Source organism: Prionailurus viverrinus, chromosome X (genome assembly GCF_022837055.1).
Source record: "Prionailurus viverrinus isolate Anna chromosome X, UM_Priviv_1.0, whole genome shotgun sequence".
In the NCBI taxonomy this organism is placed as follows: domain Eukaryota; kingdom Metazoa; phylum Chordata; class Mammalia; order Carnivora; family Felidae; genus Prionailurus; species Prionailurus viverrinus.
The window spans coordinates 35,106,940-35,119,869 of NC_062579.1; the positions used below are offsets into that span (position 1 = coordinate 35,106,940).

At 44.3% G+C, this 12,930-nt stretch overlaps 1 protein-coding gene and 1 non-coding gene across 2 annotated transcripts in view; both read left to right on the forward strand.

Moving 5' to 3' along the window:
- The window catches only part of LOC125157308 (mucin-19-like), a 72,406-nt gene that overhangs the window by 13,549 nt on the left and 45,927 nt on the right, over positions 1–12,930 (forward strand). Inside the window, exon 2 of the mRNA XM_047843897.1 lies at positions 8,531–8,625. Coding sequence (XP_047699853.1) covers positions 8,531–8,625 — 95 coding nt within the window. The remainder of the gene's footprint in view (positions 1–8,530; positions 8,626–12,930) is intronic.
- On the forward strand, positions 4,808–4,914 carry LOC125158074 (U6 spliceosomal RNA). The gene has a single exon (XR_007149182.1). It is a non-coding gene; the product is annotated as a U6 spliceosomal RNA (small nuclear RNA).

A 12,930-nucleotide genomic window follows, 5' to 3' on the forward strand; every position in this document is an offset into this window, starting at 1 on the left:
TTCTAGTGAAGGAGCGGAGACACCAGATCATTTGTTGTGGAAGGAAAATCAGAAATTGAACTGGAAAGGGTGGCATGAATCAAATGGATGAATTTCTTTTTTTCCTAGAATAGAGTCATATGAATGTACTTGAAGAAGGAAGGTAAAGGGAAGGGCCCTTGGCGAGATTACAAGAGGCAGGGGTAAGGCGCCTGGGTGGCTCAGTCAGTTAAGCTCCTGACTTCAGCTCAGGTCATGATCTTGCAGTTCGTAGGTTTGAGCCCCCATCGGACTCTGTGCTGACAGCTCAGAGCCTGGAGCCTAGTTTGGATTCTGTGTGCCTTCCTCTCTCTTCCCCTTCCTTGCTCATGCTCTGTCTCTCTCTCAAAAAAAAAAAAAAAAAAAAAAAATTTAGAAGAGGCAGGGGTTAAGTGTGAAGCTAGGGTTCCACGGTAACAGATTTATATCCCAGGAGGCATGGACCTTCTCTTTGAAGGCTTCATTGCAGAGACTCTTAATTCTTGCTCCAGGTGCTGTGCGCGTTAAATCACCCCTATACCATTTCTCTGGGGAGGTCCTGCTTCTCAGGACATTGGAAGCAGTGAACAATCTGTAGGAACACAGTTTCCACAGCAGTGCCTTTAAGAAGCTGGAGCTTGGTTTGTGGTTGCCATGGTAGCAGGGGCTGGCTGCATACACCATCTCACCCAGGCTCTCCCGATCTAATAACCAACATTAACAATTGCCTGAACTCTCACACGAGGGGTTCTTTTAGCAGACTTGCTTTTCTTTTTTTTTTTTTTAAGCCTCTCTAATACATCCTTTAACCTATTTTATTTGGGGTTGTGTAAAACCCAAACGATTGAAGAAAAATCAGAAGACGAATTGTTTCAAAGTCCTCATTCCTATTTAAAATACTTAAGCTCATGGGGCGCCTGGGTGGCTCAGTCAGTTAAGTGTCCGACTTCAGCTCAGGTCACGATCTTGTGTTTTGTGAGTTCGAGCCCCACCTGGGGCTCTCTGTGCTGACACCTCAGAGCCTGAAGCCTGCTTCGGATTCTGTGTGTCTCTCTCTGCCCCTCCCCCACTTGGACTCTGTCTCTCTGTCTCTCAAAAAATAAACATTTAAAAATAAAATAAAATACTTACGTGCAAAGTGGGTAAAGATTTGCTTGTGCCCTGATCCTCTGATTTTCCTGTTGTTCAGGTTTTGTTTTGTTTCATTTAGAAAGTGATCAGATCCTTATTTATTTGATAAGTCCTTACCAAACTCTTTGTGAATGTAGCTTCTTGGGGCTCTGTACTCTCATGGAAAACCACAGGACATTTGGGAGTCCTGGGCTCTTTTGCGCCTAAGGATTTTGGTTTGCCAAGATGGGGAAGAGAAAGAACTCTCTGTGCAGGCGTGAGGGATGGTGGATTTTGCCAATGCCCCTTAGACCGCTTCCTTCAAATGGAGGGAAGAACCGTTCCCTCCATGGAAGAACCATGGGAGAACCAGAGACTTCCGACACTAGGGAAACTGAGAGTCTAGGACACCTTTCCAAGGTGGCCCTTCATCCCTTACAACCCAATGAATCTCATACACTTAACAGACACTCTCCTCTCCCTGACTTCATCCCTCCCCTCTCTGATCTGAGGCCACGAGTTTCTAGCTGTAACAGTGTGTGTGGGAGCCAGCTTTTACTGGCCGGAGAGGCCTACCCAAATGGTTCAAATCAGGTGGCCCCCTCCCTCTCCCCAGCCCAGAGATGGTTGTTAACCACTTAGCAGCATACCATGGTATCAGACCCTTTCCTTATCTTGGGCAGGGGGAGTGGGGGCTGTGTGTTGCTGGAGGGTTGGATCAGGGGCGAGTCTCTTCTATCACTCAAGATTCCATGTGGCAATGAAATGATAGGGAAATGAATGAAAGTGCTCTTAGCTCTGGCGAATCTATATTTCTTGAGAACAAGATGAAATAGATTTAATATGAGATTTTCTCTTTCATAACAAATATGAAAATAAAAAATACTTGATTATAAAATCTTTTTAAGGAATGAGTAAGTCACGGAGCTGAAAGGCACAGCATGGGGAATATCGTCAATGGTATTGTAACCGCGTTGTCTGGTGATAGATGGCAGCTATTTTCTAGTAGCTATACTGTATTTGGTGGCTTGCCTTCAGACATAAAAACCTTTTCTTTTCTGGGGCTTCCAGCTGGCTCAGTCAGTAGAACACGTGACTCTTGATCTCAGGGTTGTGAGTTTGAGACCCACGGGTGTAGAGGTTACCTAAAGAAATAAAAAAATAGTTAAAAACACTTTGTTTCTAACAGTGTCATCCCATTTACCAAAAAAAAAAAAAAAGCTCAATAAATGTTTTTGAAAGATAAACTCAAAGCCCTTAAGCTAATCTGTGTAGTTGTGATATGATTTTTTTTTTTTTCTGTAAGTGATTATTGAGTTCTGTGGTGATGGAGGGTAGGATGCACAGTGAGACACAGAATAAGAACAAAAAAAGAGCTAAGGAGGTCCCTGGGTGGCTCAATCGGTTGAGCATCCAACTCTTGATTTCCGCTCACATCATGATCCCAGGGTCATGGGATCAAGCTCCGCGTTGGACTCTGTGCTGAGCGGGGAGCCTGCTTGAGATTTTCCCCTCCCCAACTCGCGGGCGTGCTCTCTCTCTCTCTCTCTCTCTCAAATTAAAAGAACAAGAGTTAAGGAGTAGAATCTAAGACTTACATCTTGAAGCAGGCATCATCTTCATTTTTTTTCATTCAAATCAACAGCCACAGTTGCTACATTTCTGGACCCCAAGTATTTCCCTGTGCTTTATTATTTTTTTATTATTATTATTATTATTTTTAATTTTCTTTAACATTTATTTATTTTTGAGACAGAGAGAGAGCGTGAACAGGGGAGGGTCAGAGAAAGAGGGAGGCACAGAATCTGAAACAGGCTCCAGGCTCTGAGCTGTCAGCACAGAGCCGGACGCGGGGCTCGAACCCACAGACCGCGAGATCATGACCTGAGCCAAAGTCGGACGCTCAACCGACTGAGCCACCCAGGCGCCCCCCTGTGCTTTATTTTTGACTGACTGAGTTATTTATTCAAACTTAGTTCTTGGTTCTTATTCAAAAAGAACTTTTTTTTTTTTAATGGCACCTTGCTTTTCTTCCCGTATTCTGTATTTTCTCACCTTCCAGTGGTCGTGGAAGTTCCTCATCAGGGTGTTGTTCACAATAAACACAAACCGAAACACCAGAACCCCATTTATTCAGCAACGTAGAAGACATACTTTTCTCAGTGACTTACGTCTTCCCTCCTCAAACTCCCAAGACCTTTTTAAAACCATTGCCCCCCTCTGAAATCCTTATAAAATGTTTTGAACATTTTCCTTATTTCTTAAACTAAGAGTTGACACTTTCCTTGCTGAGATAGGACCAGCCATTTTCCTGTAGTGCAGAAGCCACCATTGGAATGGTCAGTTTTTAAATTTTGTTTGTAGCCTTAAATGGCCAGTTGCAAAATGACTTTCGTCGTTGGTGTGGTCATTGTCCTGGCTCAGCTGGCTCTGCTTCCCCCCCTCCCCCTTTAGCTTCCCGAAGGGTGCTTATGTATTATTAAACCACTCACCCAGCTTGTTTACTAGATCTTAGGCAAAAGGCCGAGAAGGCGATTCACCAAGCTTATTTAGAGTTACCCATTAGATTGGATTTTATTCACGCTCCAACTGAGCTTGTGAGAAATAAAACCAGTCACCTTTCAGGAGACTTTGTTGCGGTCCTGTCGGTTACTTGGCTTTCCCATATAGAATATGGGGATAATGAAGTCTACCCCGAGGGATGGTTGTGGAGGGGTAACAGGAAGGGCACATGAAGTTGATCTGTATGCGTAGCACCAAACCGACAGGACGCCACGGAACCCACTGCTGCTGGAAGTCAAAGCCACCTCTGCCTCTCCGTAGGCAGCACGCAGAGGGTCGGTGTCCCTTGCTTTAGAAGAGGAGCTACCGATTAATTCTAATAAACCCCTGGCTGTCTTTTTCTCATTGGTTTTTAGTTCCATTGGTTAAGGTGAACTGGGAACAAATTAACCTTTTCGTATCTGCCTTTCTCTGCTTTTAAATACAGAGTGGTAGTTTGACATAAGAACAGATGTGTGCACAAGCATGCTTTTAATAACACCTTCGTCCTTTTTTAAATGACCAGCAGCAGAATCCGCCTTTGGCTCTGTCCCAGAAAACACATTGCACCAAGGTTTGCAGACCTTGGTTTGCATTTATTTAAATGTCATGGGATGGACGCTTTCTTTGTGAGCAGATTCCAAAGATTTGTTGCATACCTAAATCTTTGATGAATGTCAACAACGTAAGGGTACATTGTACTTGAACAGGTCAAAACTACGTACAAACAGACATTGGCAGATAGCAGGGCTGGATATTATGCTTTAGCCTCCCCGCACGCTCGGTCTTCTAGACCCAAATTCATTCTTGATTCTGTATATGAACAAAGTACCGTGTCAGTTTGGGTCTTCAGAGAGCAGACATCAAGACAGAACTCGCCATTGTAAGAGATTTATTGTAGGGGAAGCCTGCAAAGGATAAAGGGGAGAGAGAGCAGGTGCAGGCAAGCAGTTAAAAAAAATAAGCCAGGGTTGGGGTGCCTGGGTGGCTTAGTCGGTTTAGCGTCTGACTTTGGCTCAGGTCATGATCTAATGGTTCGTGGGTTCAAGCCCCGCATCAGGCTTTGCGCTGATAGCGTGGAGCTTGCTTTGGATTCTCTGTCTCCCTCTCTCTGTGCGCCTCCTGCACGCGCTCTGTCTCTCAAAAATAAATAAACCTTGTGCTCGCTTCGGCAGCACATATACTAAAATTGGAACGATACAGAGAAGATTAGCATGGCCCCCGTGCAAGGATGACACGTAAATTCGTGAAGCATTCCATATTTTTTCTTAAAAACTGAGAGCAAACTGAGGGCTGATGGGGGGGTGGGAGGGTGGGGAGGGTGGGTGGTGGGTATTGAGGAGGGCACCTGTTGGGATGAGCACTGGGTGTTGTATGGAAACCAATTTGACAATAAATTTCATATATTAAAAAAAAAAAAAAAATAAATAAATAAATAAATAAACCTTAAAAAGAATAAAAAATAAAACAGGGTAGTCCTGTATCAGTTCCTGCAATCTGGATTTTGTTGATTGCATTTGGTAGTGTCATTTAAACGTGTTCCTCTGGCCCCTGAGTATTAGATCTGGAGGCTTGATCACGTTAGAATTTAGTGTTTGCTCCTCGTCTTCCTCCCCTTCCTTCCTAACTGCTTCTTCCATCGGGAGGCAGATAACATCTGGTTCTCTCTCTTCTTTTGTGTGATGTTAGCAGATGTTAATGATTATTACACTAGATCCATCAATTAGGGGGCACAAAATGCTGATATTCTTTTTTAAAAAAAAATTTTTTTTTACTGGTTTTATTTTTCAGAGAGAGAGAGACAGACAGACTGTAAGTGGGGCAAGGACAAAGAGAGAGGGAGACACAGAATTCGAAGCAGGCTCCAGGCTCTGAGCTGTCAGCACAGAGCCTGACGCGGGGCTCAAACTCACGAACTGTGAGATCATGACCCGAGCCGAAGTTGGCCGCTTAACTGACTGAGCCACCCAGGCGCCCCGCAAAATGCTGATATTCTAATTTTACTTGTCTTTACTTATTAGCTAGCGTACTTTTATACAACAAAACCTCCCTTTGTTAGCTACTTGGTTGCTTTGAGGTTCACTGCAAATAGGAAAGGCAGGATGACTGTCAGATTCTTTTCTTTCAGTCATTTTCAAACTGGTAAGGTGGTTCCTTAGCATTCTTCAAAGATGAACCAATGAGAATTTTTCTTTGTTTAATATCGTTATGAATTCGTGGATTTCAGCATCGCAGTTGGGATTCTTTGGTTTTTTTTCTCCACCCCCTCTCCCTCTTGCTGTTATTTTGATTTGATACTCAAATTCTTCCATCTCTGGCCAGTGGGAGTTTCTATAGGTAGGTTCCTGAGCCTTTCTGTCACAATCCAGGCAGTCTCACGTAGCCGCCTCACTTTCTGGTATGACTGGTTCCAGATTCGTCTTTGCACATTTCCTACCCTACAGCTGAAATAGGTCACAAGCCATGATTCATTTCATTGGAAATTCATTGTTTAGGAACCAGAATCTGGGTGTTGGGAGTGTTCACTGCTTCTAGGTAGGTAATTTTTTCCAAGCTTTTTCACTGGGCAGGACTAAGAAATATGTAGTTTTTTAATGTTATTTATTTTTGAGAGAGAGGGAGGGAGGGAGGGCCAGAGAGAGGGAGACACAGAATCCGAAGCAGGCTCCAGGCTCCGGGCTCTGGACTGTCCACACAAAGCCTGATGTGAGGCTTGAACCCACGAACCATGAGATCATGACCTGAGCCGAAGTCAGATGCATAACTGACTGAACCACCCAGGCGCCCCTGTATTTTTTGAAGATAGAATCTAGCCGGAGATCATACCAGCAATTCCAATTCATATTCAGGACTACAGGATTTTTACTTAATGTCATTGTTCTTCTATCTGAATTTCCTTATCCCCAGGCCAAAAACCCTGGTTCTCAGTGACATCGGCCTGATTCTGCATTCGCTTTATCCCACACCACATCCATAATAGCCTCAAAATGACAATACTAATGCCAGCTCCAGGGAAACGATTGCCGTCTTCCGGATGTATACTGTCAGAAATGAGCTATCAGATTACTGAGTTTTAAAATCACGTTTATACCATTTTACCCAACTTATCCCAGGTGCCCTTCTTATGTCTCTTTCACCCTAATATGCTAACAAACCCTCTTTTTCTCTTTGAAGTGTGTTTATCTCTAGTCTGCTTCGTACTTTTTGTAATGGGAGTTTAAAGATAACTAGACATAAGCTAGCATTGGAAGTGCAGAAACAACGTAGATTTGAAAATAAGTGTGTGCCGACATAGATTTCCTTACTCTGTGAGCTGAGAGATCTGTGACATCTGTGAGCAGCAATGAGCACACCTAGAGCCCAAATCTTGGTTTCTAATGCTGTCAAGGCTCATCGGAGAAATGGCTGATTCGGGGGCTGCACAGAGAGACACAAGCTGAGCCTAGAACATCTTGTAATACCAGAAAGTAAGGAAGCGCCCAAGCAAACACACACACAAGCACACACACACACACAAAGTGATGGGGCCATGTCAGAGTGACACAAGAGCCAACTGAAAGAACTCTCAGAGACCAAAGCTGAAAGGGTTTGAGCAACAAAATAAATAACATACTATTGGATTATAACCCAAAGTGTAATACAACTATCTGTGGGTCCACACTGATGTAATAAGGTCATGATTGAATATGTAAATAAACGGGGGAGGGAGAGAAATCTACCGGGTGGGAGAATTCTTAATAATTTATATAGACACATCACCCTCAAAGAAGTGGAACATAATTCCCTACGTCTTAAAAAGTGTGGGGTGTGCATAGACCTCCTTCCAAAGAATACAGGATTGGACGGGAGAAGAAGGAGTAGTTTTACAGTGGAGAAAACTGGCAAATGCCACCTCAGCCAGGTAATCAGGATTAACATCAGTGACAAGTCATGTTAATAGCATACATCCTTGTTATAATGTCAGTCCACCATATTTTCCCTACTTTTCTGGTATTACTGTACTGGGTTTTAAATCGATCTTTTATGACAGTTTTTATTTACACATAAAAACCTGTGCTTTGAGCCAATGAAGGAAGTGCGACGCATGGTTCTTCCCTTTGGGAACTTGGAATCTAGCGGGAAAAACAACTAGCAAACATGTAATCCAGAGATAAATCATGGGAGGTGATTATAAGGGTTTTTTAACTTGAGAAAAGCACAGATATACTGAGGGCTGGTGTAGCCAGAGGGAGTTTCCAGGAAAACATACCCTTCTCTTTATACTATCAGGATTTCTGGATGAAGGGCGCGATAAGGGTTGACTGAGGGTTCGACACATTCTCTTAAGTAAGATTGCATTATCACTGTGGAATTTAAGAACGACACCAGATGAACACAGGGGAAGAGAAGGAAAAATAAGATAGAAACATAGAGGGAGGCAAACCATCAGAGACTCTTAAACACAGAGAACGAACTGAGGGTTGCTGGAGGGGAAGTGGGTGAGAGGATGGGTTAAATGGGTGATGGGCATTAAGGAGGGTGCTTTTGGGGATGAGAACTGGGTGTCCTATATGAGAGATGAATCGCTGGGTTCTACTCCCGAAACCCAGACTACACTGTATGTTAACTAACTTGAATTTAAATTAAAAAAATTATTACATTTTGTCAACCAGCCTCATGATGGATAATATTATGCTAATGTAACAGAGGATAGATGATAAAACTGGTAGCTCAGTTAATCACACTGTGGTCGGAGTTTATTAGAAAGATAGCAGAATCTGTGGATTATGAAGGATGTCCTTCCTGCACTCATTTTGTGTGTAGATCTGGCTAAATCTTGGAGGTTTCATGTTCAGGTCTTAACATGTTCCTTGATTTTTTTTTTTTTAAATTTTCCTCGTAGGGCTGTCTGCCGCCAAACTCTTAGCTGAACATGAAGTGAATGTTTTGGTCTTAGAAGCGCGGGACAGAGTTGGAGGAAGAACATACACTGTGAGGGTAAGTGATTTTTAATGCTTAACGTATAATTTCTCACTCAAACTAGAAGTGGGAGCGATGGAAGGCACAGAAGCCATGTGTCCTCTAGAGCCTTCAGCTACTCCAACAAGTAAGCATCCGTTGTGGTCAACAAACACTCACTGACCATTTGCAGCTACGTGGCTGGAACCGGAGGGTATTAGGCTAAGCGAAGTTAGTCAGAGAAAGACAAATATCATATGGCCTCACTCATGTGAGGACTTTAAGAGACAAAACAGATAACATAGGGAAGGGGAGCAAAAATAACATAAAAACAGGGAAGGGGACAAAACAGAAGAGACTCATAAATACGGACAACGAACAGAGGGTTGCTGGAGGGGCTACGGGACGGGGAAGGGGCTAAACGGGGAAGGGGCATGAAGGAATCTACCCCTGGAGTCATTGTGGCACTGTATGCTAACTAACTTGGATGTTAATTGAAAAAATAAAAATAAAACAAAACAAAACCAAATAAACACTCACTGAAGAGTGAACGCCTCTGACCTTCAGTAGCTTATAGTCTAGTGATGAAAACAAACGTGAACAAGTAACTTCAGTACACTGTCATAACTTCCATACCAGAGACCTCAGTAGACTAGGTAGTGTCTCAGATGGGGTTACGGTTTGACTGGACTTGAAATGACTATATACCCGTAACACACACGCGCGCGCGCGCGCACACACACACACACACACACACACAGTATAGGTTCCATCTTTATTTATTTAAGGATACACAACTTAAAAGAAGTATGGCTACATGGGTGGCTCAGTTGGTTAGGAGTCCAGCTGTTAATGTTGGCTCAGGCCATGATCTCGCGGTGTGGGGGTTCAAGCCCCATGTCGGGTTCTGTGCTGACAGCATGGAGCCTGCCTGGGATTCTGTCTCTCCCTCTCTCTCTCTGCCCCTCCCCCTGCTTGTGCAATCTCTGTAATAAGCAAATAAGTAAATAAATAAACTTGAAAGAAAAAAAGTGCGGCTACAGTAAGCAGAAGCAAAAAGCTGCATATTTTTGTGCAACTTTGTCCTTGGCCCCTGTTTCCTAAGAGGAGGGCTGTTGGGAGGGACACTCTTTGCTTGGGTAAGGTCGGCTAGACATGAGGACGAAGCTCAGTTCTTGCTACATCACTGCCTTTTTAGACTTGGGCTGATGTCACCATTCTAGGAAAAAAAAAAAAAACAACGCATCCCAAGTATTGTTTGCCATTATTCAAGGGCACGGTCGTAGGCAGTCAAGTCTGTGGGAGCTGATGGATGCGCACAGGGAGACGACATGGGGTGGGGAGGAGGTAAGGCCAAAGGCAGAGGTTTGGGGAGCATGCAGATTTAATGGGTGCAGAGGCAGCGGAGCTAAAGCGAAGCAGCGGTGGCAGAGGCAGATGGGTGGAGGAAAGAGGAAGCCCCTGTGTTTGTCAGTTAGGTCATTAATGAGAGCCTTTCCTCCAGCCTGCAAATGGAGTGGTAAAGGCTGGAGATCGACAGGACGAAAGCAGCCGGTTGCAGTGACCGGAAAGAGAGGCAGCATCTATCTAATGAGATGTGTTGGGCTTACAGCAAAATGGCTTCTGCAGCGCTAGTCACAATGGCTTGAGCAATCCAAACATGCAGTTATTTTGCATAAGAAGTGGTCTGGTGGCAGGGAGTCCAGACTGGCGCAGGGCAGGGGGCGGTGGGGGGGCTCAGCTTTGTCATCAAGGCTTTATGCTCTTTCTCTCTTCTGCTCAGCCATTCTTTGCATTTTGTCTTATTGCCTAATGGGCACCAGATGGCTGCTGTAACTCTGAGCATCAGTCCTCACTGAGGACAGGAAAGAGGATGAAGAGGCAAGCCGAGGTTTTCTTTTTAAGTTTGTATTTAAATTCCCATTACTTAACATTCTGTGTAACCTTCGTGTCAGGTGTACAATACAGTGATTCGTCACTTCCATAGGACAACCGGTGCTCATCACGACCAGTGCACTCCCGAATCCCCATCACCTGTTTCATCCATCCCCCTACCCACCTCCCCTCTAGTAACCATTGGTTTGTTCTCTGTAGTTAACGTTTATTTATTTTTGAGAGACAGAGTGAGAGTGGGGGAGGGGCAGAGAGAGAGGGAGACATAGAATCCGAAGCAGGCTCCAAGCTCTGAGCTGTCGGCACAGAGCCCGATGCGGGGCTCGAACTCATGAACTGCGAGATCGTGACCTGAGCTGAAGTCAGACGCTCAACGGACTGAGCCACCCAGGTGCCCCTGTTCTCTGTAGTTAAGAGCCTGTTTTGTGGTGAGGCAGCCCCAGCTTTATCTGCAACAAAGCTTTTCCTTTACCAGAAGACCCCCAGCAGACATTTGCTTTAGTCTATAGCTATGCCCTTAGCTGCTGGGGAGCCCGGGAAAGCAAGCATTTAGCATTTCCAGACTGCATAATACAAGCAGGCATGGAAAAGGCAATATGAGTGGATGTGGAATAGCTAACCAACATGTGAACTAGAATATTGTAGACTATGTTTTTCTGTTAGACCAGGCCATGCTCCCCCTGTCATTTGCTTCCTACGTTTTTAACGTTATTTATTTATTATTTATTTTTGAGAAAGACGGAGAGAGTGTGAGCAGGGGAGGGGCAGAGAGAGAGAGAGAGAGGGAGAATCTCAAGTAGGCTCTGCGCTGTCAGGGTAGAGCCCGACATAGGGCTCAAACTCACAAAAACATAAGATCATGACCTGGGATGAAATTGAGAGTCTGACACTTAACCGACTGAGCCACCCATGCGTCCCTGCTTCCTACCTTTTTATGATTTTCTATTTTTTATTTTTTTAACATTTGTTCCTTTTTGAGAGGCAGAGAGACACAGAGCATGAGCAGGGGAGGGGCAGAGAGACAGGGAGACACAGAATCCGAAGCAGGCTCCAGGCTCCGAGCTGTCAGCACAGAGCCCGACGTGGGGCTCGAACTCACAGACCTCGAGATCATAACCTGTGTCGAAGGTGGACACTTAACCGACTGAGCCACCCAGGCGGCCCCCTACCTTTTGAGATGCACGCAGGGATGAAAAAAAAAAGATACACACAGGGATATACCATGGGTCTGTTTTCACTTTATTCAGTTCTTAGAGTGCTCTACAGCCTTGCTACTCAGTGTAATCCATGGACCAGTAGCCTCAGAGTCACCTCCCCGCCAGGAGCTTTGATAGAGATGCAGAATCATAGGCCCCTGGTCCTAGACCCACTGAATCCAAATCTGCATTTCGACGAGCTCCCCAGGGGATGTTACTGCAGTGCTGCTCTGTGGGGTGTGTTTGCTTGCTTGCTTTAAATGAATCCCGATTAATCGTGTCTGGAGAATTTCTGAGCGCTTCCCGGTGCACCGGGAAGCTATTGGTCTGGAATTGAGGAGACTGAGATTCTGGCCCCTGTACCGCCTGACATCCCTTCTTAACCTGGGCCAAGTCCTGCTGGCACCTCACATCTCTGTCTTCCCCCCCGGGCCGTGAGATACAATCTAAATGTACTTCAAGCTCCCTGGCAACTTCAAGTTCTAATTGAAGACAGTGTGTTGTAGTGCAAAAGAAGGATTGCATATTCTGCGTGTCTGACCTTATTAGATACAAGTCCCCTGTCATTTTCAGAAAATTATGCCTTCAGTTTGGCGATAGTTATTCAGCTATTCCTTAGCCCTTCTTTCTTATCTCTAAAATCTTTTGGTTATTAAATAGGGGCATCAGTCATGTTGCAGATTTTCAAGTAAGAACAAGTTTCTTGATCTAAAGGAAATGAGAATTCCAACATGCCTGTCCCCATCTGTGTTATTGCCCCAGGCTGATTTTTCAGGCGGTATCATTTATATACGTCAGCACCATACAGGAAGTATTGTGTGTGAAGCATGATAATTGTAACTCTTTAGGTATATGAGGAAAGAACTTTGAAATGGGCTTCGAAATGCTTACAAAGTAGGAATTAACATTTGTAAGATTTCAAGTGAATAGAAGGAGAATAAAGGGCTTTGAGAAAAAGGAACAGAAATGGTATTTAATAAGAAACTGAACTGGATATTGTTAGAATTCCTACTGAGCAATTTTTAAAATATTTATTATTTATTTTTGTTACGTTTTTAATTTTTATTTTATTCATTTATTTTGAGAGAGAGAGAGAGAGAGAGAGGGAGAGAGAGAGAGAATCCCAAGCAGGTACCTCGCTGTCAGTGCAGAGCCCAGTGTGGGGTTCGATCTCACGAACCATGAGATCATGACCTGAGCCGAAATCTAGGAGTCGGGCGCTTAACCGACTGAGCTACCCAGGCACCCCAATTCT